The sequence below is a fragment of the Opisthorchis viverrini genome (assembly GCF_000715545.1).
Source record: "Opisthorchis viverrini unplaced genomic scaffold opera_v5_427, whole genome shotgun sequence".
NCBI lineage: Eukaryota > Metazoa > Platyhelminthes > Trematoda > Opisthorchiida > Opisthorchiidae > Opisthorchis > Opisthorchis viverrini.
Window position 1 is genome coordinate 352,086 of NW_008752088.1, and position 25,483 is coordinate 377,568.

Here is a 25,483-nt window from a genome sequence, read left to right on the forward strand (position 1 = left end):
CTACGCGATCATTTTCATTAAGCAAGAGCTTCTGTACTCTATTTGTGTATTGGAAAATCCATTTCCCAAAAAACGATTACAACCTCAACCACTCACCAAAAAAATCCAACCCAAAGTTTTTCCGAGTGGAAGACGATGACTCATGATTGAGGCACAATGATGAATCTGTTTGAAGACATCGAGGCATTGAAACATAATTGCGGGCCTTTATGGACTGTACCGCATTTGTGACTAAACGAAATGTACGCATATGACAAAGATTGACAAAGGCATGTTCGGATCGTTATTTCTGATCATCTGACTGGAAAGAAGAGGAAATCCGTTGGTGATGGAAGCCGCGGTGGGACCAAACACCTGCTTCCGTGCTGATGAGCGATTGTATGTTTTTAGACGGCACAGTAACCGGTTCTACGCTACCTATAAACAAAAGAGAAAACTTGGATGTTATATTGAAAGCGCGAGCAGTGAACAGCTGTTGAATATAATAGAAAGTCACAAGTTCAGATATACATATGACAGATTCAAACCGATATATGTGTATTTTCCCAGGAAATTATTCAGCAAGTTGAAAATATGTCCATGTGATATCTGAATATAAGATATTGAAAGTTAGGACTTGTCACACATAATTCCAGTATTTAACCTATTTGGACACAGAATAATGTATAAAAATGTCCTGAAGTGACCGCTCACAAAAATCAAGCAAAGTCGTCCTTAGTTAGGGCTAACTGGATCTTTGGCTTCACATGTCAAACAAGAAAGCCTGAACAAATCAAACCGGATTTAAACAAAGTACTTTATCTTAACTTGCTTCTGAACGTATCCGCTCCGTATTTCATTCAGTTCTACACGGTCATTTATGTCGAATTATGTGTTAGGATGCTGCTCCAGTATAAATTATCGACCTTTGGTAAAAAATCGTCCTGGTTACCGGTCGGGAGACTATGCAACTTTCTTAAGCAGTTCTTAACTCTCTTAAGCAGTCCTGTGTTCTCAACCATTCACGATGTGAAATATATTCATGCCGTTTTAGTCGTCCTCAAACCACTTCTCCAGGGGGGATCATCTGCCGCTTAGATTTAAACATAGAAACGAGCAGTCTAACTGACACACTCTTGTAGTTGGCAAGTGATTTACCTCAGGAAGGTTGACGCTCAGCTCATATTCATCTTTTTAGTCAGCCAACCGATTGGCCTAAACAGCAGTGCGTGAAACTACTGTTAAAACTGTGCTGCTGAGTCAAAGAATCCTACTGGTGAAGTAAGCACTCCCCCTGTGTTTATCTTGGAGACGGAATCCCCTACTTATATACCAAACATTTGGAAGTGAATTCAGGTATCTTGTGCTGCGATTTTATGGTGTAGGATTCGTCTATGGAGTAGTATTTTGCACAGTCGGCTATTTGTTCTCCCAGTGGTTGTAATTTTAATGTAGCAGACGTAGCAGCCCACACTTGTTTAATAATATAGATTCGTTAACATCGTTCTGCTGATGACCTGTTCGGGTGCCTGGTAACTGTATAATTTGATGAAGACCGGTTGGCTTTCCTCGTTTTGAAGGCATCAGATGGAGTGTTGCCAACTAACTTTCAAGGTACGGACAATCTCCTTACTTGGTGAACAGGAGTGGAGACGTCCTGACAACCATTCGGTTCAGATAAACTTCAAACGTGCTAACATTCTATCTTGAATCGTCCTATTTATTTGTAAACTGTTCTCTTCTCCCTGCACTCAACCCTCCAGCTATCTAACTCATTCTTCTCAGCGTTGTACTTTATTTCGGATTAGTGCGTACATACCATTATTTCAGTGGATACCAGGGTATGAAACGTTAATGGAGCAGGCTCACTGTAGGTATCTTTGGTCATTCTCGCATACATTGTTCCCTTCTTCGAAGTCCCATCCATGGCCTCCTACCTTTTGTTAAACCTAAAACCATCCGATAATCACTCAAAAACGCTCATCTCTTGGTCTGCCTTTCTGAAACGCTTTAATCTGGCCCCGGTCACTGGCAGGAATGACAAAATAGGCCATAGGAAAACTTGGTTTCCTCTTGTAAATAATTTGCTTTGGTCAACTCTTCCTTCCAGTACAGTTTCAATTCTGGCTCTTCGCGGAATATTGCGTTCTTAGTTAGGTAGCGCTACCCCCACAGATCTTTTGTTTCATTGACCGGTTGTGTGAGCAACGTCAAGGAGAGGGAAACATAACTTTTTAGCCCAAAGGTTATTTTAGTTCTCCATGGGGGTTTGGTGTTTCAACGTCGGGGATTTGCATGTCCATATCGATGACCATCCAGAAATACAGTATGTGTGTATCTGGGGATGGATGGATGGATAAAATCACTTTTTGTGAAAGACATCGACTGAATGTTCCAGTGTAGAGGCCACCACTGCTGCGGGCGGTATGCTTTACGACCTTACAGGAGAGACACAATAGCCAGGTGAACTTTGGAAACTATCCACGTGAGTGAGATGACAGAAGTTGTGTGGGCGGATAGATTTAGAGGCGTAGTTAACTCATGCGCTGTACTGTGTGGGCAAATTCAGCTGACAGGTCACGTTCCCTCTTCTTCCACTTCAGTCAAGGAACATTGGGGCCAATTTTTCAATGGATGCACAGTTACACAAAAGACATACTCCACGCTCATTATATGCAAATTAAATGAGTTGCTTGGGTGAATTATGTCTTCAGAGTTTACAGGAATTCTGTATACCCGCTTGAAACTGGGACCCGCGAGCGAATTAGGTCAAAAACATACCAGCCTTCCGGCCACAAAACTACTGACTGAGATGCCTTTCTGTTCAGGTTGCTGTGTCTTCCTTCTCTAACTTTGATCCTATCCAACTCTACAGTGAACTGGTGATTGCTAACAGCAACCAGAATACTAGGGCTTCGTAACGCATTTCCTTCGGTAGTACCTAATATTTCACATCGTTGTTTCCGTCGGTCCGTTTGGCCGCATAGTGGGATGCTCGGATCATGGTTCTCTGACTGCTTTGCGTAGGAGTGATTTCATGCATTTAAAAAGTAAAAAGAATCTCCTTCTGTTTCACTTTTCAATAGCAGATGCTGTGAAACCTATTCTTGTCAAACCCACACTGCTTATAAGGTCGCTGGAAGTCCTTCGACGGCCAAACGCCTCTATAGCTTCATCAGGCTCCTTTCAGATGAGTCTTCGTTAAGACCAACCTAATTGGCCAATGAGTGTTTATCGTTACGTACATTCAAGTAGGTCTTCAACTATAAAATAATATCAATAGAAATTTAGGAACCGGACCAAACTGATGGGATTCTAGAAGATCAAAGCCGGTAGTTCGATAACAGGGCTTTGAAAACTTTGTAAGGCGGCCGTTTTTCCGAACACTCAGCTAAAAATTATTACAAGTAACAGACGCAATGTACATTGCGTTGTGTTTTCTCTTAACTCCTCGGGGTCCATAAATTAGCTTACGCTTGTTTTTTCTCACTTCAAGACGTTATAGCGATTGCAAAGTATGTAGGCCAGCAGCTACGCAACTAATCACGTTGTTACATTGTAATCCCACTGCCTACACTACTTTGTTTTTTTTCCTGGAATGTCAAAAAGCTTGTATGTCTCTCCAGCGAAAACTATTATATTGAAGAAAATCCGCTTTAAAACCAGCTCATCCCTATTTGATGAATTAGAAGAGGGAAACTTTACAAAGCGGCGGTTTGCATCATTAAAATTCATATAGGCACCGAGAACGAACAAAGTTTTGACGAGAGTACCAGGGCGCACGTAATTTGCGAGGCTTTCCAATTGCCTGTCAGCCATTATGTTAAACATGAACCGCACAAAAATAAGCCTGACGGGGAACCAGACTAGGGACGTGCAGATTGACATATCTCGGACTACTGAGAAGAGAGAGAATACTCATTTGAGGGTTTGAGTCCGGAAAGTGAGACAAAACAGAGGATGAGTGATGAACACAGTCATCATCATCATCATTGATAGCAACACCAGAAGAGAGCAGTGAGGCTTCACGGCCACCAACACAACACAAAACAAAACAGATTAAACAAACGATCCACAAGCGACTGGCGAAACCGCATGGAGGCATAGTTTCAACTCTTGATGATCGGTTTGTTCCCTTTTACAAACTTTCCAACCACTTCCATCGAATTAATCGTAAAACGATGGAAACGATCAAGAAACATGACTGGTACGTAGTTAGCAAGAAGCGGCGTATGCAAAAAAATTGCCGAAAAAATCTCTGGTCAAAAGTTTGTTTCTCCAAAGTCGCTATCTAACGGAACAAGTTGACCTTTCTCTTCATCTCAAATATAATGCGATCTATGATGAGCTATGTAGGCTTAGAGCAAAATCACCGATTGTGACTGGCAAATCGCGCAACACTCCCAATCAGTTCATCGTGGCATTCTATCCGTTTCCAAAATTTCGTAGCAGGCAACTGTCGTTTGGCCGTGCGGTGTGACCGGAGGGCGACAAAACACAGTTGTTTACGGAGAGGATACTGATCGAAACATAAAACCAACTGGAAAGACGTACTGATTCTTTTTCACATGTTCTTACTAGAAAAGCCTTTCTACTTCATTTCTACGTCACTTGAAGCCAAACTGACGTGGATCACCAAAGAAAAGACAACGTAATAAATGCCAACCTGCAGAAATTTGATGAAATCTTCAACATTTACGGTCGGTGGTTCATAGATGAATAAAATTGTTTCAGATATGAAAATCTAAACTGCAGACTCAAACCAACTCAATTCTTGGAGAATTATGACATAAAAGATTTTCTTAAAAACAGGTAAAACGTTTAATCATGACGTTTTTGGGTAACTATGGGCCTGGAATGCCTAAGCGAAAGCCTTGGGCCAGATTTAGATACCGATTCATTGCATTAGGTTTCATTTTTTTCGTAAAAAATTATATTATTAGCAAACAAATGCCGTATTATGTGTCTCATTATGTTGCTGTTACGTCACACAGTGTATACTTGTATACCGCACAATTGGTTACACTTTCATGTAATGCTGATAAAATCCGGGGACTAGAATGTACCAGGAAGAGCGAGCTTAGTAGAAGCTGAAACCGGTAAAATTAGGGGCCGATGGCATAGGGTAACAAATTGTACATCCTTAGGGGGATCGATAAGGTTGATTTAAAAATAATTTCGTCCGTTCAAATGAGTCTGGTGGTCGAACAAACAGTTGACTTATTCAGCTAAATCAACTCAAATCAGAGCGTCAAATTTTTCTCATCCCCAAGGAGTAAGTGAAAATCTCAAGTTATCTGCCCTGACGTGATATATTTTCATGGCAAAGTTGACTTTCTCTCTAAAGTTCTACCACACAACAAGAAACACGCTTATCCAATTTCGTCGCTAAGCTTCAATCTTTTAATCTTCAATTATTTTCCGAAAAGTGAGATATCCCCGAGTCCCAGGGAGGCATGCCACAAAGACGATTTGATTTTGTGTGTGACTCATTAGGTGGGGTCGAGAACCTGACCCTTCCGTTGAGGGTCCAAGGGTCTTGTAGTGGTTACCAGTCAGGGCATGAGTTCTCCAACCAGCTGATGAACCAGTTAGTCTCATCATGTATGCTGCCTTGCTCATACAGTCACCTGGCTTCGGTGAAACGGTCAGAATGTTAGGTCTGAATATTTATCGATCGAGGGCCTTGGTAATTGCAAAGTCATGGACTTGGAATTTTACCGGATGCTTTTATAAAGGACACAAATTTTGCCTATTCTGACCAAGAGTGTTGCAGGAAATCTGTTTATTCTAACCTCCAGTATGAAAGGCTACGTAAACAAATCTGATGCAGTGCGCACAACGAGGCGTTATCCACTCGAAATGCTTCCAATTTCTCCGCTTTTTCTAGAAATATACCAATCCACGCTTGAAAATGGGAATAATTTTGCATCAGTCAATAGCTTTTTGTGGGTGGTTGTGGCATTGAATCCTCATTTCTGATAGATCTTTAGTGTTATGCTGACGCGCACAGAGGTGGATTAGAAATACCAAATAACCACCCATGAAGCTAAACTATTTTCTCGGATTATGATCTGGTTATTCGATGCCATTTAGGCCTGATTCCCTTTGACACGATCTTCCATTCTGGAGTGGTCTAACAGCACATGTATGAATGTAAAGTATGCAGAGAAAAATGATTCATTTATTCAGGTTCCATACCCTCAGTATCTCGGTCGGTACAGTGGCTACTCAGTGACGGATAGATGTGACTAAGTGAACATGCCACAAACAGTAATTTTCACAGGAATGCACAACAAATAAAACTGCCGGGATCGATTCGGTAGAAGATATCGATCTTTCCTGTTGCATGAACGAGCTTTTTTCAGTTGACAAAGAACATGTTATACAAACTAGAAGCAACGCCTTTTGCTTTCAAAACCTGGCGAAATAAATTTTTCGCAGGCAGCCTAGGGATTGGTAGGTTCGACAGATTAGGAAACAGTTTCATGGGCAACGTTACGCTTATTCTCAGAATAGCGGCCTAATTTGAACGCATCGACTGTTTTGCATAAAATTTACGCTTACAAAGATAATGGTGGTGACTGCTATCTTTTGAAATGGTTTGATTTGATTCCAAGCAACAAAATGAATTCACTGACACCAAGCGATAAAAACAATGGAGACTTAGTATGTTCCCTATGTTAAACGTTTCATTGAACAATGCTTTCTACAATTGTTTAGTGAACACGTCTCTCGGAGAAAAAACTTCGCAGAATTTCTACACTGGAGAAAAGAACACACCGCAATGAAAAGGGATTCTATTCGGTGCTGGAGTAGCTCAACCTCGAGTGTATTTCGCACACTATCCTGCCTGACGGGACTCGTTTTCGTAACCTCTTCAGTGAGATGACTTGCATTCAGAGAGGCTGCTTTTTAGGGGACCACGACATTGTGTTAGGTCGCTAATGTGTGGGATTTATGGAGGAATATTTCACATGCTATCAAGCAAGTGTCTAACGAGGGTATGAGATAAGCGAAGGAGGTGGAGATGAATAAAAACAACAAAAAGTAGAGAACTTGACCTTCATGGAAAGCAGATAAAAATGTCTGTTACAAGTCTGTCTAGGCGATGATACGAGAGAAAAAACCCCGGAGATGGACAAGTCACACATGTGTTTGTATGCAATGAACAAATGAACAAGATAAAACTGGCCTCCAAATTTCCACGGCCTTAGTTACGTAAACATTTAATATAAAAATTATACCTGCCTGTCGCTTTGATAACATATAATGGGATATAAATTAGCAACAACTAATGAATACCTTTGTCAAATCGGCAAGCTGGCTCACAGTGTTGTTTCGGTTGGTACGAGTCCGTCAAGGAGAGCTTTACCAAGATGCCCACCTGAAAATTGATTATCTGACCGTGGCTTGGTTTTACGGAAGTTTTATCAAAGATGAATGCATCTACAGCAGCCGGAGGACCCGCTCTCTCGTAACCATACTCCAAACCCCGAACACTCCATGGAATGCCCACTAGCCCCATACAACATTTTGTGTTGCTTAGCATTCTAATCAGCACATAGATGATCTTATCTGAGCTCGAAGTAAGGTCTGCATAGTTGCTACGGTCTTTTCACGATAACCCGTATAATCCCACAGTACTGGTGTAAGTGTGAAACCGCAGTGGGTCCATTTAAGCCTAGTGGTACCATCCTGGCTAAGAATGTCCACTACCCAGTTCGGTTGTTCACGTCGAACTCAAACAGGTCAGTAGTTAGATACGCCCAATACGACCTCATAGAACGTGCTTGAAATAATTCTAGTGTCTAGTTTAGACGTTAGTTTTGTTTCTTGGGCCTCGGTATATAAGAACTAACCACTATGCGTTTACATTCAAACTGCCCATGCCAAAACTTTTGATGTTTTTTTACTAAGCGTCCCAATTCGGGGTCCTGAAAACGAAAAAACTGTCATGGTTCGGAACAGTCTGTTTGGAGAATGCATGGAATAACCTACATGGTCTTAGGGATCGTGATCCCCCACTCCTCCAGAGAGTGAGAAAGAAGAAACCGTCTGCGATGGACACATAAGTCTTTTACATAGCAAGCAGACCTTCCCATAGTTTAGATGTAATAGAACACAGTATATCTAAGTACACATGTTTTAAACAGTCATTTGTTGAAAGAATACAATACCCAGTCTTCTATTTATCTACGCTGTTGAAATATAATGCATGCGAATACTATTAGTATGTTCCGGTTCATTGTTGAATTTGATTTACTCCCATATGGTAGTTGCAAATAGAGGGCTGAACAAGGTCAACATCGGACTGCCATGTAAAGTACACACTAACGCCACATCAAAGTTTCTGCTGTTTTTCATGGCCACCGATTTCCTTGATGTGAGGCATCCGAAATATAACTCGAATTCTGACCTGCAATCGGTTGCTGATATTTTTATGGGACTCGCCAACATCACCAACATCCAACAACAACAAACAAACTCTGAATGTTTTTATCAGTGGTTCAGCGTAAACAGCGGGAATGTTGACATCAAATATGAATCTGATGTACTGGTGGATTTGTTGAATTTCTGTCCACTACGGGCGCCCCGTACGATCCACTTAGCAAGTACTGCAACGGTTGTTTTACACCCAATGGTCCAATGATATTTTGGCACAAAAAATCTTATCCTCCTAACAAGCATCACAACGTGACTGTCCAGCAGTCTATAGCCTCTACGACACCCGGGACCTCTAGCCGAAATCCAAGTTAAAATGCACCTCAGATTGTGCCACTCATATCAGATATTTCGGTGCACACTGAAGTGATTTCTGGGTGTAACAAGGTAAAAGCAGCGTATGGTTAAATAACCCCCGAGGCAAAAGACCTAGATATATTAGAATATGCAAGTACTGGAAATTATCCCATAGGCCAATTTTTGAGCTTTGAGTGGCAAAAGATAGGGTGGGTGGTCAACTTATTACTTGCCGACGTACATCGTTCAAAGGCAGGAAGAGCATCCATGGCAGAGTCTGTGGTTAAAGTTACCAAGATCCGATAGTCTAGTTGCATGGAATTTGGATTAATGCACGAGCATTTGCATTATGTGTCAATTTTACGTACTCACGTCACAAGTATTACAAACCTGCTGAAGCTACCGACGTTTCTAAGCCGGAATATTCAGTTAGAAAAAATGCATCAACCCTCTGTTTATAGCTGATTCATGGTAGGTTTTTAACAGTGAGCCCCCTCTTTAATGATCATCTTAACGACTCGTTCTCCATTGTGATCGATTTTTTCTTCCTGGTTCGATTCTTACGATTTAGGGCCAGATCAACTCCAAAACACAACTTCTCTGTAATCTGAGACGCGATTTTTGTTGACCAGAAGGCAAGTATCAGCTGAGGTGACTTATCATCGATATGCGAATGTAAACCAGTGCGTCCGAGCAAAGGATGATTACCAGTGTAACCCTCATTGCTAGTTAGTGGAAATTAGTGGTTATCCAATCTGGTGAGGTCTGCATTGTAGGAGTTGACTTCTCAAGGACGTCAAATTTTAGAACAACGATAGGTGAAGTTGTCTGCTACTGTGCAATCATATCCGGGATGGGAACACTTGAGACAGTCCCATCACGGAGCAGTCTCTCTTATCTCAACCACTTACGATTTGGGATACCCAAATCCAAACGTAGACCCGGAAAGTATTTCTAAGATTGTGTAGCGTGTTTTCCTTTTGACCTGAGCAATCCCTACGACGAGTTAGCGCCGGTCAGCGCTTTCACCGATGATATTCCGAGGCTGGCTTCTTAAATCAAGGAGGTGGTTGTTGCAGTCCGGACAGCTAAGATTTCTGCGACATCTGTGTGCATCATTTTTCCGCAGTCAATGTAGCAGGATGCTGTTCCGCCATTGTGGGTGTGGCTTCCTAGAAGTAATCAGGAACGGCCTAATATGATCAAATTTAAAATTCCAGGCCTGGATATCCTTGGACTGTATGCAAGTTTAACCTATATATTAAATAAGATACCAGGATTGTGGTAAAGGCATGTTGTGACCCGGAAAAGAAAATCATTCAGACACTAAGAGGAGAACCTATCCACTGAAAAACATTTTTATTCCATTCACCGTACGTAGAAAATACTACCTTATGAAATGATTCAAAGCTGATTTGAGGACTACGCACTGCGGTTTTCCGCTGAACTGTCATATTTAGACCGTCTCTACCGAACCCGCTAGCGATTTTCGAACTTGCGATAGAGAAGGATTACAGCGTCTTCGTCATCGGTGCGACGAGCTGTAGGATGCAGCTCCTGTTGCAACCTGCGAGTATTCTCTTACAAGGATAGCTTGACTTCCCCTCATCGTTACAAAAGACTGAATACTCGTAACATCTTTGTATCCAGTCAAAGGAGGTTCAAAATGGAAAAGCTTTGTTTATATCACAGGAGATTACGGGGCGCCCCTAAGGTCAACTGGTAACCTAATATTAACATAAGTAGTCAAACTTACTTAGCGAGACCCTATTTGTATTTTCGAACAGAAAAGTTAGTTTTTTGCACGTTCGCACAGATGCATCCCGCATCTCACGTAGTTTTTTGATGCTTTTAATTTTCCCATCATATCTCTTTTTGAAGGTAATTTGCTGACCTGCTACAGTACCGCTTTCCATCCTGCAATGTTCAGTATCCTCTGTTCAGATTTCGTCCAGCTCGGCCCAGTGATTTGGTTGCCATGGTAGTACTGGGCGTATTGACCATTGAGTCGTACCACATGCAGTTTTGTACTATATTATTGTTCACATCTGTTTTTGGAGCAGCACGCTCATACTGACAAAAGCTACGAATAAAATGGCCTGATATTAAGGTTCTCCAAAAAGTATTTCAATACACAACCGACTGCCACCGACCTTGACAACGAACACACTGTCAGTGGCACTCAGAAGTGTTTGCTCTCTTCAGTGAGCAAATGAATGTCTGACCAAGCACGTCCATCAAAAAGGCTGATCAGATGAGCAAAGAAAACCGGTTTTCCCTCACTTCATCAAAATGACTAGAGCGTTTCCATTTCAAACTAGCTGATTCTGCACTGCAACTCAGAGATTCTGTGGGTTTTTACATAGAGGTACAAGCTGATTAATTATCATCTCCAGTGTGGCGAAGTTGCAGACTGGAATTCTGTTACATTACCATTCTCCATGACGGTCCTCTGTAACCATAACCGGCATTTCCATTCTCAAATCGCGCTTCTGTGCTTTACATCTATAATTATCTCCATGGTAATTCCTTCCTTCCTTTACGGTGGTTGCCTTACAAACGAGAATGAAAAATTTCACGAATGTGCTCGATTGAAACTGCCTACTTCTGAAGGGCCTAAGACCCATTTCCGTTTTCAGTGAAAGAAACCGTGGACAGCGTGGATACCAGGAATTTTAACGTACAAGTTTAATGTATTGGGCTACATTTTTGTTCAGATTCCACGGTGGATATTTTAAACTCAGCGGTGACTTCATTAGTTTTTCACCCAGTTTAGGGAGTATACGTCAAAACGATTGCTATTTGTGGAACGCCGAACTGTCGCTGACAGTGAACCGAAATGTTGATAGCTCAGGTGCGTCGATCGCGCTACGAATGGTCTGTTCACCGTGCTTGGTACTTAGCTTGCATACGTTTCTTCACCTGACTGATTGTGTCTTCATATGGGATGGAAACGTTCACAAGTCTATTTAGTGTTAAGCGTGATGAAAAGAACAGCAGCTAACATGCTGCTTTTGAATCCCTGGTTATTCATCACGTTTTCGAAATAATCATTGGGCACCAAGGGTAAAATATCACTAACTCTCAAAGGCCCCTCTATTGTTGTGATCAGGTTCTATTTTCATTCAGAAGAACAGTGCGCACGGCGCCTAGAGAGACTTGGGTTTTAGTTTTCGAAATAATCTCGGCCCTAAGTCACAGTGCACGCATCGGCGCGCACTGACGATGTTTTCTTGTGTGTGTGTGTGTGTGTGTGTGTGTGTGACAAAACATCTGTAAAACAAATGCCAAGCTCGGCGAACAGATCGGATGCCACCTGATCAACAGCCAATTAACTCACCCGAACCAACAATATTTAGAAAAAATGTCAGCACCAAATTCTGAGTGTTCTGGACAGCTGAAGCAAACGTGAACACACCTTAGCAGTGCTTTCGATTAACTAGGTCGAAATCTAGCCCTACAAATGTCCAAGGAACCGAAACGCTTGGGCCCGTTTGGTCATATTTACACTATCATTTCAATGGACGTAAGGATTATGCATAGACTGGTGACAAAAGAGCAACCACGATTGCGACCATGTGTCATGTGCCTCAGGTGACCGTTCATTCACGTTTTTGCACTTTATGCTGATTCCTTAGACCTAGAAGGCTCAGAAGTTGTAATGAACTATGCTAATGATCTCGCCAATGGCAGAGCGACTGCTGTAGGCACACATTCCAAACGGTTCCAGCAGGATACCATGCTACATGAACATGGTCTCAAAACAACACCTTCAGTTCGAATACCAACAGTCGCTTCGAGATTGCGTTGACATGGCCAACATTTGGATGACCACCACTTGCCCACCCATTGTTAGTGGTTGATTCTTGGCACACGTGAAGTGCACCAAATGCCCCCAAGTTAAGTTATCCTCTGATCTGTCCTGACTAGATCACATATTAGTTATTGCTGTTGACCAACCGGCATTTTGCACGCAGAAGTGAATGATCAGGAACTCATATCTATTCGGGAACTGACGCTATATCGCTTCACTCTTGTGAACCACTGTCAATTTTTCCCAATTTCTGTTGCTAAACGCCTGTCATATAAATCTTGCGCTTCACATGGCCTGACTGAAGAATGCAGATGAAGTGGTGATACCTCGCAACCTGTCTTCTCTCCGTCCTAATGAAAACTTGTCTCCTTTGATTGGGTCTCTTTCAGACTATCACGCTTCTAGGAAATTATTTTTGTCTCTTGTACTCCAACGTGAAAAATTATTCATGTTTCTTTAATTGGGCACGTTTAGTTTTCATCTTCATGCATAAAAATAAGAGACTGTATTCTTGATCAGTTGCATTATGTCCATGAGTTTCATTTAATTTACGAGTTTGGTTTTTGCCCGCCCCCTGAACCAACTTCCTCCGTGCGGTATTTGAGCTGCTAAAATTTCTTTCAGTTGAGGTAGCCTCTCTGTGAGTACAGACACGTTTTTGGTGCACACAAGAACTACCCATTCGGCTGGTTGATTCTGCAGTGATTTTCATGGTGCTTTTCAATTCAATTTTCTGGTAAAATTTCTCCATCTTCAACCATACAACATAAGTGCTGTACCTACTTCCGAGCGTATTTTGCTTTATTGCAGTGGGCATCCTCCTTCGTGGGTAGAATATGAAGAAGTGAGCAAAGTAATGCCACATTGGTGCCAAATTAGGGAGTCATCCAAGGTTTCAGTCAATCAAGCCGACTCCGATCCCAAATGACAGGCCAAGGTAAGCTTGGGTGAGGAGACCCTATATAAACTCACGCACACACATCTCGCCAATGAGCGACTGCTGTAGGCACACATTCCAAACGGTTCCAGCAGGATACCATGCTACATGAACATGGTCTCAAAACAACACCTTCAGTTCGAATACCAACAGTCGCTTCGAGATTGCGCTGACATGGCCAACATTTGGATGACCACCACTTGCCCACCCATTGTTAGTGGTTGATTCTTGGCACACGTGAAGTGCACCAAATGCCCCCAAGTTAAGTTATCCTCTGATCTGTCCTGGCTAGATCACATATTAGTTATCGCTGTTGACCAACCGGCATTTTGCACGCAGAAGTGAATGATCAGGAACTCATATCTATTCGGGAACTGACGCTATATCGCTTCACTCTTGTGAACCACTGTCAATTTTTCCCAATTTCTGTTGCTATACGCCTGTCATATAAATCTTGCGCTTCACATGGCCTGACTGAAGAATGCAGATGAAGTGGTGATACCTCGCAACCTGTCTTCTCTCCGTCCTAATGAAAACTTGTCTCCTTTGATTGGGTCTCTTTCAGACTATCACGCTTCTAGGAAATTATTTTTGTCTCTTGTACTCCAACGTGAAAAATTATTCATGTTTCTTTAATTGGGCACGTTTAGTTTTCATCTTCATGCATAAAAATAAGAGACTGTATTCTTGATCAGTTGCATTATGTCCATGAATTTCATTTAATTTACGAGTTTGGTTTTTGCCCGCCCCCTGAACCAACTTCCTCCCGTGCGGTATTGAGCTGCTAGAATTTCTTTCAGTTGAGGTAGCCTCTCTGTGAGTACAGACACGTTTTTGGTGCACACAAGAACTACCCATTCGGCTGGTTGATTCTGCAGTGATTTTCATGGTGCTTTTCAATTCAATTTTCTGGTAAAATTTCTCCATCTTCAACCATACAACATAAGTGCTGTACCTACTTCCGAGCGTATTTTGCTTTATTGCAGTGGGCATCCTCCTTCGTGGGTAGAATATGAAGAAGTGAGCAAAGTAATGCCACATTGGTGCCAAATTAGGGAGTCATCCAAGGTTTCAGTCAATCAAGCCGACTCCGATCCCAAATGACAGGCCAAGGTAAGCTTGGGTGAGGAGACCCTATATAAACTCACGCACACACAGCAAACAAACATTGCCACCCAAGAAGCACTGATGGTGCCACCCCAACTGGTAATGTAACTTTTTTGAACAGGCTGTCCAGCGCAGTAGGGTAAAAAACGGCCATCAGTGCAATCTGTTCTGATAGTCATAAAAAAGTTTTATGTGGGACATATCCTAATGCACTACATAATGTAGCGCAAAGTATACTTCATGGAACACTGAATATAAATGGCACTTAGTGGCAATGATCTGTATGAAAATTCCTTCATGCATGTTACGACAAGCTTGCCGATAATACCAAATCCGCCGGGCATTTTGCAAGCTCGGACAAAAGGTTAGTGCTCCAATTCAAGTACATACACATGCACATGACAGATTAGGTACTTCAGAATGTTGAAGGCCTCCAGTTTCTCACTAATTGGATAACAATTATTCTTTCCAACTTCAGGCATATTCTCTGACAGGGCAAGATCGCCATGAGGAACTGATAAATCCACGATGATGTTTCGACGACATGGGTTACAAGCTGAAGAAGTCCACCATACGTGCATGCACAACCATATATACTACTATTTGTCTATATCCGCACACCACTAAGTCAGTTTGAAAAAAAGACAAGGGAACAATGAAATTTTCCCACTCAGACCAAGTCAGTGTTAGTATCCCGGGTAACTTCTATCCATTCTTCGAAAGTGAGCCCCAAATTGACCAGTTTTATAAGAGTCAACACAAAAATCTAGGATGCACTGTGTGCGAGCATACAACTCATGAGCGTCCAGTAAGGTCGCTCATCTTCGCAGCTGCTTTTCAATGTCGCGATTGACCGGATAATGTCACTTGACCTCGGGGGCTTACTTGGAGTACCAATAAGAGCTACCGGGTGGAGCACGGACCACAATTACGCTGAAGTCGTCGTCCTGACTAAAGAACTGACAGAAATGCAACCAGTACTGGACAGTATCCGACACCTCGCTTTGCTGATTGGACTGAAAATAAATCCTGAGAAAAAAAAGCCAAAATTCTTTACCAATCCAGAATGACGAACCAAGTCGATTTCTCCAAGCATTTAGGCTGCATCATCCTGCCAGATGGTCAAACATGGCAACAGAACTCCGCAATGACGACAATAGGAAGACGTTCATGCAGCTATACACACGTCCATGGGAAAGCTAGGAAATCAGCCATCAAATGCAGCTCTGAGTGTACAATGTGACCGCGCCACCTGTGAGACCTAAACTCTCCAAGGTGTCGACCTCAGGAGAGTCAGGGGAATTGACCACTACTGCTTAAACGCAATATTCAAAGTACATTAGAACGACTGAGTGTCCAATGGTAACGTAAGGGAACAATTTTATAACATTCCACGCCATTCCACGCTAGATGATTTTATGACCGAACACCATAATGTGTGCACTCCTACGTGTGTTTTGAATGTAAAGCTTTCTATCCATATTTAAGTACCGATTAACAAGAAGCAGTCACTCGCCTGAAGACAAGTTGGGTGAACGTGTTGAAGGCGTTTACCAACACGTGCAATCCAGGTCTGACCACACATTCACGCATACCATAACACATACTGAGTGCTCTGCAAAGCCTTTCCAAAACACTTGTCATTTTCGTACCAAAACCAAGCATAAACTGAAGGCTATGAGATTTTAAGTAGAACATTACAAATTGTGACCATTTTGGTGCGCATACAAAACACGATAAGAATGCGGCTCTCGTCTGTAAATTGTAGCGCCACAACACAACTGCATCGCATTATGCGTACAGGTGCGAGTATATGTGTAGGGGCACTGGTTCAAGTCGGGACGTCTATCGCAAAGACTTTACCGACTGGCTGGAAAAACCACAAGGTCATCAGCTAAGCATATAAAGGACAGGCAGGGCTAAAACATCACTTGGATCAGTCAATGCGTAGAACTTGTCAGGACACTGTGTGCCCATGAATCGTAACACGACTATTTTTTATCCCGTCACAGATCTCGGTGAGGGGCGTGATTGGAACCATTTTTGGCGAAGGTGCGAGTTTTTCAACCTACATTTCCTTGAAAATGTCAGTGAAGCGACTGTATAGCAACACGAGTTCACAGACCGTATCAGATTTCTGCTGGACACATAACCCAGCCTCCGCAATTGATCACGTTTTGAGTGTCCGAGTTTCTGTCCGACCTACAGCAGTCCGGTGGATTTCGCTGTTTACGAGTATGTCGAAAATGGGTGCAGCAGTGTATGGGACCGCTTCAAAGTACACTCACATTCGGAAGAGTTTCCACTAATAAATTCTGGTCACTTGAATTAAAAAACGCATCCAGGTGTGCTTCGACACGTGTGCTGATGAATCTATCGTCCAAGTTACGTTTACACAATAGGAGTTTGACACAAACAAGCTAACCAATATTGAGCCCAGTGGACTACTCTTATTAGTCCATCAACTTGGTGATATAGGGTGTCCTAAAAGTGAAATTTAGTGATACTGTGCACAATAAAATAAAGCCCTTTAAAAAACGACCCACTAATAGAGCGGGACGAAACATAACAAAAATAGCCACGAGTTTCCTCAAGAGGAATTTCGGTGAACAGACAATATAATCAAAGTAACAACACTGGAAACCGTCAGGTTTTGGGATAATATTAATCAAAATTTTCCTTTTTTTCTCACAAACCTTCTAGGTGAGCTGTTGTGAGGGAACACGCTTGGCGTTGCACCAAAGCAGTCACACGGTAGCTGAGCTCCAAAAGTCTGGTCTTGAACCAGCCTTCAGCTTCATTAGAGGTCTGAGTAATATAAATTATCTATCAAAAGGTTTTCGCATTCAGCTCCAATGTGTGGAAATTCAATGCTACACGGGGGCACTAAGTAGTTTGAACCCAGTGACAGTGCCTGATGTTGGTTATTATTAAGCTGAGCGAGGACAAGTTTTACAAGTCTACCTATTCTTGATGGAAAGGATGATTCTGCAGAATTAGATTCAACAGACCTAAGAGCAATTCCACATGTCGCCTGAGTACGTTGTTTACAACATTATTGGAACAACGTGAATTTAATCTTGCAGATTTGCAATACGTCACACGTCAATACGTGTTTTTATTTGAGGATCTGTGTCGGATATCCTTAGTTTTGCATTAACAAGACAAACCAGTAGAAGAGGTGTTTGTTTGGGATAAGCATTTTGTTTAACTGAATATGACATACCTTCAGCCCCATTTGTTGACACCCCTTGAAGCCACAAACAGAACCAGGCAACAACAAAGTTTTTACTCAAAAAGAATTAAGTACAACGTTAGCGTTTGTTCTGATAAGGGAGGTTGTAAGGTATCTAGCAAACCTCCTCTTATTTTTTTAACTTGGAATTTCCTAGTGTCTTTCGGCCCTTCACATGTCATACAATTATGAATGATGAAAAAACTTGCCTTTCGATTCATGAAGGGTACTAAGTGTTTCACATTGACATCCTCACTAATACACAATTGATGTGCGGATAGAAGTGCTTTGCTTGGTCTGAAGTTCAACTTCCTTCAAGAAAACTGTTTAACCCAAGCAAACAAGTCTGTTTTGTGCTGCAAGACCACTTTTTCAAATGAGCTGAGGACCCACATTGGTTTCGGGAAAACAGGTCGGTGCCCGCCCTTAATAATTGTCTGCACCGGTACAACGACAGTGATCTGAGTGCAGAGCCTCACGGCATAGCTGATTCCTCCGAAGGTTATGACGGCAGGGTCATGGGAAAGTAACGAAAGAATGGACAATGTTTTATCGAATGTCAAGAGGTTTGGGATCGACACTCCTGCTAAGGATGACATATCGGAAAAACGGGTTGCAAAACCACACTGTGCTCTAAAGCACCCCGGTTACACACATGAGGCTCAGGACAAACACATGAAGTCTACTTGTACGGTTACTGCTTGAATGAAAGGAACGCATATGATTTATGGCGATGAGGGTGCTGGCTTATTCTGCGTGCAAACAACTCTGTCTGTCATAAGGTCGTTTGTTTGCTTGAGATCCCATCGGAAACTTATCCACTCAGTGTTTAAAGGGTCATTTTGCTCTGTGATAATCCGAGTACTGTTCTGATGGGTTAGGAAAGGACACTGTAAGTGATTTCCTTTTTAAAAATCCGCCTTAAAACAGGTCGATATTTCTATGGCTAAATGTTGGATGGGAACACGAACACAGTCTCCCTATTATTTTTTCAATGCAACATTATACTAATTACAGCAAACGATATTCAAGTGTGAAGGAAAATTATACTGACAGATGAATAGTGTCGCAGTGTACAGCTAACTCAGCCCAACATTAGCTGACATCTTAGGAACGGTTGAGTGTCTAAGTACATATATCTCAAGCTTTTTGTGCAAGAGTTATGCTGACGATATTTCGAAAATTTTGATTAATTTTGTACTATTCTCCACTCGATTCACTCAAGTCTAAATTTGTCATCGAAACGTGAGACTGAGTTTAGTTCACCCGTCAATGTTTTCTTACAACATCCACGCAAATCAATGCTGAGTGTTCAATCCTCACTATTCTCGAAAGTTTCACCGACCATTTAGAAACGCACTCCAGGCAAGACTTGAATGTACAAATTGGTAAGATGTTTAAGCCCACACAGTTTGAAAGAAGAGTTTCTGGGGGAACACGCTACCCATAGGGGTGTTGAAAGCTCTGCAACAACACTTCGTTTTCGCTCTTAATGGGGCCTAGCACACAGAAAAAGAGTTATCGAAGGATACCTTGTTAGCCAATCACTATTCAGAGCTTTTTACAAAAATTCACAAAGGTATTGAGCTTGGACCATTGTCCATTAGGCTGAAAATGGATCCGTCCATATAGTCTCACCGTTTAAGGTATCACACAAACTAAACTCAGTCGCAAAGCGAGTCAACAATGCTGCACAACTATGCTTACTTCAAACTACCAAGAGGATGGTTCTACGACCCAAGAGGGGCTAGTTCGTCGAACTTATCTGCTGCCCTTGTGATCAATAAATTTTCTTGCGGTTGTGAAGGCTTTGATAAAGACAGAGCAGACTGTCTGTTGCAGCACTTGGCTGAAAAAACACGGTGCTCTCTGGAAGTATTGGTACCATCGGCTTCGAAAGGTTGGAGATCGAATCCTGGCAAACCGATCCAGAAAGCTCGTTTCGTATTTCTCAGGTAACCGTTGGTGTAACCTATCAAATGGCATTAGTCTGAAAAAGTTGACGATTTTCTTAAGCTAGCTGGATTATAATGAGTTTATGTCTGACTATTGTTGGTCCCGGTTGTATTAGCCTGCTTGTATCACCTATCGGTACCGATCGTTTTCTATTGTCAGTCCACATAATGTGTCACATACTGAATTTACATAGCTTTCTTTCTATCGGTTTTATGCATTGCACCGCTCCTAAAGACGTTTCTACCACATGTGTCATAGTTATCCTCAGACCTGTGAAGAATGGAACTAGACATTGTGAAATTACACGAGCTTACGAAATCTCGCCAGAAGATGTTTCATTTTTCAATGGTGTTTGGAATTTGCAAGGGATAGATCGAAACAGAGCATAGTTAGCACCAACTTGAGAATTGAACTTTCTGGCGCAAGCAACGGCACTGAAAACAGACTACAGTTGTGCACAGGGAAGTAAATATTTTCTGTTTTAGAACACTTAAAACAGAACTATAAATCCGAGTGCACAAGTACCGTAGGGAATGTGATTTTGTTTTTGGTAAGCTCATTCGTTCAACCAGAACCACTGCTCTCATTTTAGAGGTTTGTTCTATTTCCAACTCATAGAAAGAAGGCTATTCCCCAGAACTACGCAGGGGAGTTACCTGACCATCTGTTTGTAATCTATTTGTAATCTCGATATGTTTGTACGCAGTAGATTATGACAACTGGCTATGCAGTCAAGGCAGCTTTTTGGTTTCCAGTAGTTGTTGAATTCCCTTTTGCTGGAATGTACAGAGAGTGAGGGTTTTTGGGAGAGGGTTAGTGAATGTCAGTGTAGGTCAGTGAATGGAAACTAATTTATGACGGCACGTTTGACAACAGAGATCATCATGACACCATAGTCGAGGTTGACATGCTTACTATGGGTCTACCGCTACAGACGATCAATTACCCTTTCTGGTGGTCGAGATCAGATAGATGATTGGTTCGCAAGTTGTGACTTGAGATGACCCCAAAACTTCGCGTGGAACATAAAGTTAAGTTCAAGGTCTGCAGGCATTTTGAGTCGCTATCTGACTATTCACTGTTCACTGAAAGCCTGTTGTTGTCGTCCGGCCAGACAATATGTACAAAGAAGGTTCAATCTATGCTTCAGCTGCACGTTTTATTGTCATGCTGCCTGACTGAATTTCTCAATACGGCAGGCAGAACCGAACCGATATGACCTTGAATGGAGTGCGACCACTATCGCCATTCAGTGCGACAACTGTACTACTCGTTCCCACAAGCTAGGGTACTACTCAAACCCGAATATATAGAAACCCCGTCTGTTTTGACATTACGTATACACAACAGTTTGGTAAATCGGTTTTTGCTCCCTACATACGAAGAACTTGTCACATCAGTTTTCAGTTGTCCCTGCCACAATAGCTGATGCCAAAAGAATCGCAGGCGAATCTACTTCAGTTGGTAGCTGAGCTTTGTATGTATCCAACGCAAAGTAGAATTTAATGTAGAGGTTAAAATCCATGCACCGACGTTATATTCAGTCCGATACGTATACCGGTTGTCGACAACTTGTGATGCATGTAGAGGTGTAACACCGAATGCGGCTAAGTTTTCATTTCACTGGAAAGCAATATTATCTAAAAATCGACGGCAGTCATGGGTTTGAGTTTTGCTGTTCATCCATTTTAATAGCGAGTGATTTACAAGCAGCCACAGGCTTTTCTGATCCATTTTTTGTTAGGTGTATACATATCTGAGGCACCGGGAGGATCCTCTTTTTCTCATACAAGTACTTGTTAGGGTGCTATCAAACGGGGCTCTTCCCATACCAGCAAGTTTACCAGAAACCTGTCCAAATTCTTCCACCCTGCTTGGCCCACACCCAATCGGACCCTACCAACTCTCACAACCAGTTCAGAATTAACCAGTGGGTCACCACCGGATAACACTCAATCGCCTAACCGTCATGCCCTACCCACGCATTCTCAGCACTGACTGAAATTGCCAAAGTAAGTCCCGTAATTCAACTACATTTACTACCCGTAATGTACGAACTCTAATGCGCATAGGTTAATATGTACTGAAGCGAATTGAAGTCAGAAAGCATTGACGAGTGCCGTGTGAGACTCAGCTGTATGTCTCCATGGACCGCCGTGGGTTTTCCAAACGCCAACTAATGCTTTATGAAGCATAGTTATTCGGAGACGTTTTCGCTGCAGTCACAGGTGAAGCCGGCGTTGGAACCGTAGGAAGTTCACTAACTAGATCCGCTCTGCTCACCTGGTCCCCGATTTAAAATGTTCAAGTGCAAACGAAGTGTGTTTGCACAGCTTTCATTTTTGTTAGTTCTGTGAGCGAAAGCATACTATTAAGTTACCTCATAAGTGCACCGTAAACCCGGATCTGTTTGACAGTTTTGCCATTCGACGGGTTCGTGCGAACACAGTTTAGACTGTCGGTCACCTTACGAAAATCGAGCGAGTGGATTAATGATAATAATAACAATAATAGCAATAGTATAATCGATTCAGCTGTAAGACCTTTTCATCACATAGTTTGCATGCCACCAGCAGAAAGAACGCCAGGCTGTCCAAACCTAGACAGGGCACTCGAGGTGTTCGGGGTTGGGTTCGAACTACGGGCTTTACGGTTAGTAAGTGCATGCCTTAACCACTGAGTACCTCGAGCTCATTACAGAATTCAATCGAAACGAACTCTTGGGCAAGACTGCCTGTTACTTAGAATAGGCGATTTCTTCTGTTCTTGATGGGTTCCCCTCAACGAAAAACCATATCTGCGCCATGAAGGCAAAATGTGGAGAGCCCTTGTTTGCCATAATATATGTAAACACTATAATGTGTATAGATATGTATATATAACACTCACTTACTTTGAGTTGCGCGGCTAGAATGCAGTGGGCTTTCTGGGTGATCTTCTGACAGTCTTTTGTAATTCATGGATGTGGGCCATGTAAAAAGTTTTTTACTTCCCGAATCACAATCTACGGAACCTTCATCCTCCGTTGACTCCACACATTCGGTACCATCTGCACACACATAGTTTGTTTCTTGACGCGCCAAAGAGCGTAGGATCATCGTGGACAACAAGATGCATCCGAATTTAATGAACATAAGTAAACCTTGTACAAGGAAAAACCAGCGATATTGAAAGTTTTGTGCTATCAAAGCAGATAAAACAGGGGACAAGGCCATGCCAACACCCATCCCACCAAGTGAGAAAGGATATGCCATATGACCTGGAAGCATGGTGAGTTCTTCACCTGCAGGAAATAGGAAGGTTATTGATGGTCCCAGGCAAAAACCACACAAATAAGCCAGAAAATGACTCAGGGCAACGTTCGCTGCCCAGAATTCCCATGCACACAGAGCACATCCCATTATCAAACTAGTCACGAGGAGGATGTAGCGTAAGCGGTTTTTCAACAAGTCTCGTGTTAGGCCAGTCACAACAGCTCCAATGACGTACGTGGATGCCTCACCAGCTGCAAATAATGTGGTTAATAATGCACTGCGACTCAAAGATGTCTCACGGCGGTACATATAATCAGCCAGGTTCAATAACATCCCATATGTTACTACACTGGTAAATATCCGATCAATGAACCATAGAATCAGCAGGCAACTCCTCTGGAAAGATAACTGAGTCCGTCCCAAGAAAGCATATTTGTCATTCCTGTAATCCGGTTTGCTAGCATCCTTTTGAAAAACACACGTGCCCGTCAGGAGCACGAAGAAATAGATCACTCCAAGAACGACAAACGCATTTCGCCACCCCATTGATTCGATGAGATAAGCATAGAATTCTACAAATACGATGGATGCAACAGAACCACCAGACACTAATGTAGTGGCTAGAATGTGATACCGGTGATTTTTATCAAAATGTTCATTCACAACCAGTCCGGCGGTACTCAAAACCAAAGATGATCCTATTCCATGTAGGATTGTGTGCGTCAGGAAGAGCCAGTGTGGATTTGGTACGTATGCGCTCGTGATGCATGCCAACAGAACGCACACAGCACCAAGCAGTTGTGATATCCGGAATCTGCGTCCTCTGGCAAGTATTGCAGATGTGGACAATGACGTGGTTAGGTAACCTATAGCCGCATAGGAGTCTCCAATCCAGTTAAGTTCAGCTAGGCTTGTCTGATTATATTCCGCATGCAGCTGAGCGACAAATATTCCGAAGGCACGTCTTTTCCCGCCAAGAAACACCACGGACAATGCTGCCGTGGCAAGAATCAACCACGGTAGATACGCCCGGGCCATCGACGCGTAAATGAGATGCCAAATCAGTTTTCCATTACTTGAAGGACTGTCACAATTCCACCAATCGGAAATGAAACAGGTCTGATTTACCCCGTTCTGATTGGGCGGTAGACAGCGAACACGCTGATTGGATGAGCACATGTTGCTTGCACTGGAGACAGCGTGCATCGATTGACAGCACATTGAATTTTTTAAGCATGACGTCGAAGGGCACAAGTGCCACTTGCACTGCTTGTATGGAAAACAGATGGAAAAGTCATAGTGCGCGGTACCATTACGGAAACCCACATATATTTGGCTCCCGACATGAATCGGACAAAGCCCAACCCCAAGGTTGACAACACGACAGTTATAACATCTGAACACTATTTTAACTCATATCCATCCTATACAACGTTTGGTTGAAAGTGATTTGACCATCTTAGACTGCTTTGTCCCTAGTAGGACCTTCTTTATTCTATGGGCTCCGAACTTTCAATCTTCAGAATTCATGCTTACGCTCTAACCACTTCTAGTTGTGATGACTAATTTTAGGTCTGACCGTCATGAGTTGGGATGAGGGTGGAAATACGCAAGAAACAACACACATGGCTGAGACTACGCTAACCAGTAGGCATTTCAAAAACTCAAATTTCTTGTTTGAGTAGGCTCACTTAGAAAGAAAAAAACTAAAGTAGGGGTGCATTCAAAACTTTAGGAAAAGTTTCGGGCAGGCCTGTAATTTTTGTGAGATGGAACAATGCGTGTATGATTAGGGAACAGAAATATAAGTATACGAGGAATTAAATGATTTGCGTTGCATACAGAATGCCTAAGGGGTGGATTTAATGTCTGTGATGATACTGCCGAGTGAGGCAACTGAGAGATTAACAGGCTTTCTTGTGCAGAATCCTGATACAGTTTGAATACAGAATGTTCTTCAGTCAGCTGCATACACATTTGAGCAAAGCCATCTTTTCTTATTCTTCGGAGATGTACACAAATGTACACACAAATAGATATACTTGGCACGTTTTCCACACAGAAATAGGTCAAGACCATAGGAGCTTGTGGTGTTGTGGTGTTGCAAGCTGGCATAGGATTTAGAACAGCATCATCAATTTGCACATGTGGGGTGCCTCATAGTGGATATCTTTAATTCGGCTCCCTAGCCCCGTTTTCTGCTGCTTCTGCTGGTTTGTCGAGTAATATGTAAACGTTCCTTTAAAAGCCCGATTCAAAAGGCTGCTGAATATGGCGACTTAAAAGTACGACATAAGAAGTTCTGCAGCAACATTAATGAGAATTTCATGGCTAATTGAATACGAGTTGTGTCAAGAGCCCAAAGTTACCAACAGCCCATATTCTTTGGGAGTCTTCTTGAAAGCGGTTTTAAAAATGAAAGTACTCAGCAGCTACCAATACCGGTTAGGAAAATTCTA

At 42.4% G+C, this 25,483-nt stretch overlaps 1 protein-coding gene across 1 annotated transcript; it reads right to left on the reverse strand.

The window, feature by feature from the left end:
• Positions 1-32: 32 nt before the first annotated feature.
• On the reverse strand, positions 33-24,203 carry T265_10969 (hypothetical protein; the record flags this gene model as incomplete). Its single annotated transcript, XM_009177496.1, has 2 exons — positions 33-417; positions 22,664-24,203. The coding sequence occupies 2 exons, from the start codon at positions 24,201-24,203 to the stop codon at positions 284-286; spliced, it is 1,674 nt and encodes a 557-aa protein (XP_009175760.1).
• Positions 24,204-25,483: the final 1,280 nt, after the last annotated feature.